The sequence below is a fragment of the Musca domestica genome, unplaced genomic scaffold (assembly GCF_030504385.1).
Source record: "Musca domestica strain aabys unplaced genomic scaffold, Musca_domestica.polishedcontigs.V.1.1 86, whole genome shotgun sequence".
In the NCBI taxonomy this organism is placed as follows: domain Eukaryota; kingdom Metazoa; phylum Arthropoda; class Insecta; order Diptera; family Muscidae; genus Musca; species Musca domestica.
Window position 1 is genome coordinate 2,777,608 of NW_026712421.1, and position 7,134 is coordinate 2,784,741.

The following is a 7,134-nucleotide window of genomic DNA, read 5'->3' on the forward strand; positions in this document are numbered from 1 at the left end:
GACTTTACTTAAATAAATTCCTATGTGGCAATTATCTGTATGATGGTTCCCTACCCCAGGGTGGCATAAATAAAATTTTTTAGCCAAATCAATTGATGAATGTGGTCAATACCAATATGGGCCCTACTCTGAAAATTTCAAATTTTATGCGAAGAGGTTATCTACCCCCTTAGAAACAAAAATGTCAAATAAGGGCCAAAAAATGAAAAAAGTGGCCGGCCAAGACCCCAAAAATAAGTTAAATCATAGATGGTTATATAAATATGAAATCGGGTTGTTCCCCTATCCATGAGTTATGATCGATATAAAGACCTGTAAAAGTGATTTTAGGTATTTTGAATGTTTGGGAAGAATTTCTGGAAGGATATAAAACCTTTTCTTACTAAAAGTCCCATTCGCTCTACTATTTTGCACCTTTTATTTCAATATTGGTATATTACTTATTATTCTCCCAAAGAATTTTGCATTTTGAGCTCTCATTGGACGGATCATTGTCACGCTTTGAAATGAGCCCCATTAAGCTTTTTCGGTCATTTTTGTTTGTTTAAACGTGTTCGCATCTTCCAGCTAACCCACGATGTAGGCCCTGGAGTTGAAAGGTAGATGTCAGTTAACATCCTATTTCGCACTTATTCAATTTTTTTAGTGAAAAATTATTCTTTATTTTGTTCACAAAAAAAAATTGACAAAAAAAAAGAATAACAAATTGAAAAAGTCTTCAACTTTTTCGCTGATTTTTTACAGCAAATGTTTTAAGATCCTTCCTTACAAAGTTTGTCAATAGAATGTACTATTACTTTAAAATTCGATTCCATTGAAAATGTTTTTTTGATTTTTGCAATGAGATCTCTTTTTCATGATTTTTCAGCGATTTAGAAAAAGTAATTATCTTATAACTTTGGTGTGACCGCGTTAAATTATTTCGATATCATCTATTCCGTTTAGCCACCACATAATTCGCTACTACACTTCCATGTAACCCGCCATCAATTTCAGTTCTCAAGAAATCAAGTCAATTAAATAAATTGGTATAAATATTCGAATTCAAAAATAAAATATAAAAAAACACTACAAATGTACATTAGAAAAAAGTAAGTCAAAATGGAAAAAAATCATGCAAAATAAAACATTACTATTGTACATTTGAAAAGTCAAAATGAAAATGTTAATATATCACATTTTTACGCGATTTTCTTGGATATTATCCTTTTCGGAGAGTAGACAACTCCGAATTTGTGTGAATCGTTAAAATTAATCCAGCGGTTCTTAAGTTATAAGCGTAGTAACTAACACAACTTACATTTATATATACACGCAGAGAAGAAAATATGTTTGTTCCAACAATATTCGAAGAGTAAAATATGTATTGTAAAGGTATTGTTGGATTCATTATGTAGTATTGTCAGTCCAACTATTGTTATTGTCGCACTGGTCTATAATAGTTTTGGTCGCAAGTAACAATACTTATTTTTGCAAATCACAATAGTTTAGATCAAAATGAAAAATGAATATTGTAAAATTTATAATAGTTTTTGTCAAAAGTCACAATATTTATTTTTGCCATTAGCCATAGTTTTGGTCAAAATTGAGAATGGCTATTATAAAAACTTACAATAGTTTTGGTCGGAAGTAACAATATTTATTTTTGCACTTTTGGCATAATGGAAAATGAATATTGTTAGAATTTATAACACCCATAGGTTGGAATGATAGAAAATAAAATTATAAAAGATTTTATACCATACCTTTTTAACGTGCATTATTTTAATAAAATATAATATGTCATTTCGAAAAAGAATTTATTTCATATTCTTATATTCTTAAAAATTACAAATAATACTGAACAAATTATAATTAGTTTAAAAAATAAGAGTCTTCTTTGGATGTGCAAATATATGCCGTGTAACTTGATTCTAATGACAATACATTAACCGAAAGGAATTCATTTTCATATTCTATTCTGAAAGCATGGTAGTGAGCATCGAACCCATGCGTTAAAAGCCTTTGAATACACAATAAAAATATATCGTTTATGCTACAAATGTGAACAATTAACCCAAACAACGGTATGTTATCATCATATTCTCCAATGTGCACAACCATGCCCGGCTTAAAGAGGGTTTGTTTGAATTGGAGATATGATATAGTACGCAATGGTATCTCTGAAATAATGTCGTATTTAGAGAAGGTTTCGCCAGGCAATTCCGAAACGTTGCCGATTTTTTATTCGATTCCGTGTTTCGTCATCAGCAACAAGAATATTCTATGTTAAAAAATAAACTGTTTAACACATAATACTTTTATACTTGAGCCTTAGTGCCGGTCCACACTAGGCCAAGTTTTCCACTACTACAGTTTCAAGAATTATTCTAGTATAGAACACGATCTAAGAACACATATTTCAATAAAATTTCTTTCATGAAATTACTCTAGTGGGGTAGGGACTAAGGCTCCACGCAAAACTTAATAAATTAAAAAAAAACAAGTAAAAAAACATTAAGTTCGGCCGGGCCAAACTTTTAATACCCTCCACCTTAGGGTAAAAGAAACATTGGAAGAAATGTGGCAAAAACCATTAAAATTCCGAATATCGGGAGGTACCGTTATATGGGGACTATACCAGAACGTGGACCGATATATCTCATTTTCAATACCAACCATACTAGACACAATGTGAATTGCTCTGCAAAATTTTGGCGCTCTACGTCAAATACTGTGGGCTGTATCGTGATTTCAACAGACAGACAGACGGACAGACAGACAGACAGACGGACAGACAGACAGACGGACATCGTTAAATCGACTTAGAATTTTATGCTGATTATGAATATATATACTTATGGCGTCTACGACGAATATTTAAGGATGTTACAAACGGAATGACAAAGTTAATATACCCTCCTTACCAAGGTGGAGGGTATAAAAATAATATACCTTAAGTACATTAGTTAACATTTTATATGTATTTAACTGTGGATACTGACCTTGCAGTAATAAATGAATGACTCCAAGGATTCTAATTTAGTCCTTTTCCTGTAGTGTGGCAATATGTAAGGAATAAGCATCAAAGAAAGCAAAACTTTGCTATCTAGAAATTACAATTTTGATTTGCTTTTTATATTTAACACAGTTATCACAATACATACCTTCGTCCTGTGCTCTGTTGATGTACGCTAAGATATTTACTACCGTGTTGTCCTTAAGTTGTTCGGCTTTTTGAATTACTTTTTCGTAGTAAAATTTCCATTCGTAAAACTCTTTTGATGATGGATACAGAATTTTGAAATCAATATGTAGCTATTTTGGAAATGAAAACAAAGTCAATTGAAATTAATTAACATAAATTAAAACACACATACCAAGTCATAAAAGTTTTCGTTCAGATAAATGTTGTACTTCTTTATGTAGTCAACCGTAGATAAATTATTATTTTGAAGCTCCTGTTGTCTATACAAATGGGATTTTATCCAAAGGTCTTTTCTCTTACTCCAATCTAAGCCTACGGTTCGAAGAAGCTCTAATTCTTCAGGCGTTACATCCGTTTCTTGAATTAGAGGAACGGGATCCTGATTCACTGTATAGAAAAAACATATATATTAGATTATATTGAAATATACAGTTTGTCAAGTAATTGTTTTCGAATAAAGAAAACGAACAATATTTGGATAAATTTATAACAAAATTCAGATAATTTTAATAAAAACGTAGTTGATCTACTTGCAACGTTTAAAATAAATTTAAAATTTACCTACGTAAACAAGAATAATAACGTTTACTGTTCATTTTCTTGGTTCAAAAATAAGTATTGAAGAACCTGTATATGTAAAATTGGGTATAATTACATTTTTTTTTTAAATTTGTACGCCTATTTATAAGTCCTTGTGTGCTTAATTTGGTTCTTTTATTATTATAGGAGTCAAATAATTTTCCTTTTGCCAAGTGTCCTTTAGTGAAAGGTACGTAGTAAGTTTCAATTACTTCTGATGGGAACACTTCTATAATAGATTGTGAAAGTTTTAAAAAATCCTCTTTGTAAATACTGTGAAATAGAAACAAAAATCAGTGAAGGTAACTCAATAGTAAATTAATGTTATTTTACCGTCTATTTGGGTTTTCTCTCAAGATATGTGATATAATAATCTTTGCAATATTTGTTCTGTCTTTGTTTTCCAGGGTATTATATTTCATTAAATGTCGTATTTCAGCCAATTTTTTAATTTCCTATACCAAAAGAAAATCAAAAGGTTTTCAAGATTCCTAAGTTTTTCAATATACCTCTGTTGTAGGAATACTAGAATAAACATGTCTGTCAACTGAACTATTATGACTTAAGCATAAATCGTCATCATTAAGCGTTTGGTAAATTTCGGACGATGTATTTTGAAAAAACGGGTTTTTGTGACCTATTTGACCCGGATAATTGCGATTCGATGTCTGCGGTCGAATTTGATGCTGAATTATCATCTAAAAATGAAAATGTGTGAGAAATATTGATCAATAATCATTAATTACTGAAATACTTACCACTTAATTTTATGTCCAAAACAAAATCGGTTGAAGATATGTATTGTTGAACCAAAGCGGTGAATATTCTTGGAATTATTAGAAAATTCTTATTATAAATTTCCACTTCAGCTGCCGGTGGTATATTATAAGTTTTCTTAACTACAAATGTAAACAATAATATTTTATTTAAAATTAATTTTAACATCAATTTGAAATTCAGCATTCGCAAGGCCATCAGCTTATTTATTTTAATTGTAATTATCCACTTGATGTTATTTTTACTTCAGCTGATGTTAAGTAAAACAGATCTACAATTATTTGGCCACAATAAAAACAAACCAAATCTATTTCTCTTGAAGCTTTCTTTTCATTTTCTCTTTTGTAACGTCTGCTTCAATCAACTTTTTTTGTTTCAGCTATTCAAACTCACACACAGATTCTAAAGCAGTGGTTTCTTTGATTTAAACTTTGCCGGTATTGCAAAACATATTGGGTTGAATTTAAAATCTAATTTACACGCAGGGTTTTCGACGCAGAAAGCTGGTGGTTTTCTGTTTCTAACAAATTTGATGACACTACAAGAAAAGGGAAGAGAGAGTAACGTTGTTTGTTTGTTTTGTTCTTTATTTCAACAACCAACCACCACGCTTCACAAAAAAAAAAAAAAAACACGCGAGCAAAACAAAACAAAAAATGCACAATGCCTACTATGCTGTCTTTGTTGTTAAATTTTTCACATACAATACACCAACAGTTGTAAAATATTTAAAGAATTCACTTTATTTAATGATGTCAAACTTTTATGATTTGAAATACTTTTTTGTTTAAACTTTTCACATTTGTATATTACCTTCATTTGCAAACAATTTATAATCATTAATTCCATCAAATAACACTGCAACAAATTCATTTTTGTTTTGGAATGTTGTTTTTAAAAGCTTGAAGTCACTCATGTCTATTTTTGTTTTGAACCACCTTCTTCAAATCCCGAACAAAAACTGATTTCGGAGAAGACACAAAAAACTTCACCGGCTGTTGAACACAAAAAAAGAGAGCACGACAAAGAATGCAACTTCAAATAGAGTAAATACTGAGCGAGTTAACGGGAGGGAGATAAGAAAATAAAAAATGTGTATCTCCTGAAAAAAAGCAATTTCAAACACCAAAAAACCTGTTATTAATGACAATATTTTTTGTAAACATTCTAAATTATGACGAGTCTAACTATCGGTATTGTTAACGATTTTTACAATACTTCGGAATTAGGAAAGTTGTTTTTGTTTTTTATGTTTGGAGCAAAGATTGTGTTTTTGGATTTGCAATTGCAATGTTTGTAGAAAACAAATGAATTTCTGGAACAAAAACATACATGATTGTTCCAACAAAAGCGACAAATATTTTTTCTCTGCGTGTATAGATAAAATATTTTTCAATTAAAAATTTATTCATGAAAATAAATATTGGTTTAAGAAAATGTATTTAGTGTAAATCCCATGTGACTCATTGTGGATAAACCCCACAATCTAGATTATATCCGGATTCTCATGCAGCTATTCACACATTTAAGTATTCTCAAAAACAATACACCTGTCTACGCTTGTCTCATTAGCTTCCTCTTAATTGGGGTTTTCACGACTTTAAACAAGAAATGTTCATTTCCCTTCGGCTGATGCAATCTTGACAAATTTATTTGTAATATTTCATCATTTAATGGCAAGATGTGAATGTGAGCCATTGACATTAAACGAGGAATGTTTTTTATGTTTGACAGATAGTCAGACATGTCAATAGCTTAGCTGACGGAGATAGAAGCGAAGTTATTTGAAGAAAGTTGTACATATTAAAAGTATTAACTAGTATACTTTAAAATCCTTCATCGTAAACCTATATGGGTGATTTGAGTAAAATTTTAGCAAGTTACTTCATTTTGTTCGGAAGCTCTAGTGTGTTGCAACAGATGGACGGACATAGAATTTTATGCTGATCAGGAATATACAAACTTTGTGGGTCAAACGCCATATTTTTTTTTAAATTTTATTGAACGAAAGCAAAAAATGCCGGAAATAGCATCACATTTTAGAACAAGTTTAGATTTGTTCGAATTGGTCACCTTTGGCACGAATTATGGCATTTAAACGGCCAAGGAAACCGTCACACGCTGCCCGAATGTTGCTCTGTGGTATTTTAGCCCACTCCCGGCGAAGCGCTTGCTTGATGTGATCGACAATTTGCTGTATTTTAGTGTCAACCTTGCTTTACCAAATAATCCAGACACAAAAGTCCAACGGATTGGTATCCGAAGATTTTGGTGGCCATTGTGCGTTGGCAATGAAGGGAGGAAACAAATTTTGTAACCATTCTTGGATGGCGCGTGCTGAGTACGATGGTGCTAAGTCCTTTTGGAATGTCCAAGGTCTGTGGCCAAAATGTTTGCGTGCCCAAGGCTTTAATACATCCTCCAGAATATTTTCGTGATAATATTCGGCATTTATTCTGATGCCACGGTCGATTAATACGAGAGGAGAGGGGCTATCGGCTGTTATGGCGGCCCAAACCAACACCATGGAAGGCGCTTAAGTACTGATGGCTAAACGAAGGTGCACATTTTAAGCTGACCTCTTTGCCAAG

General features: G+C 31.6%; 1 protein-coding gene across 1 annotated transcript; it reads right to left on the bottom strand.

Annotated features, from left to right (window-relative positions):
• Window positions 1-4,247: 4,247 nt before the first annotated feature.
• Window positions 4,248-5,892, bottom strand: LOC131806743 (uncharacterized). Its single transcript, XM_059131390.1, has 3 exons — window positions 5,357-5,892; window positions 4,525-4,665; window positions 4,248-4,464 (listed from the first exon to the last, which is right to left on the bottom strand). Exons 1-3 carry the CDS (start codon window positions 5,457-5,459, stop codon window positions 4,349-4,351), a joined length of 360 nt encoding a protein of 119 aa, XP_058987373.1. The 5' UTR covers window positions 5,460-5,892; the 3' UTR covers window positions 4,248-4,348.
• Between the last annotated feature and the right edge of the window lie 1,242 nt (window positions 5,893-7,134).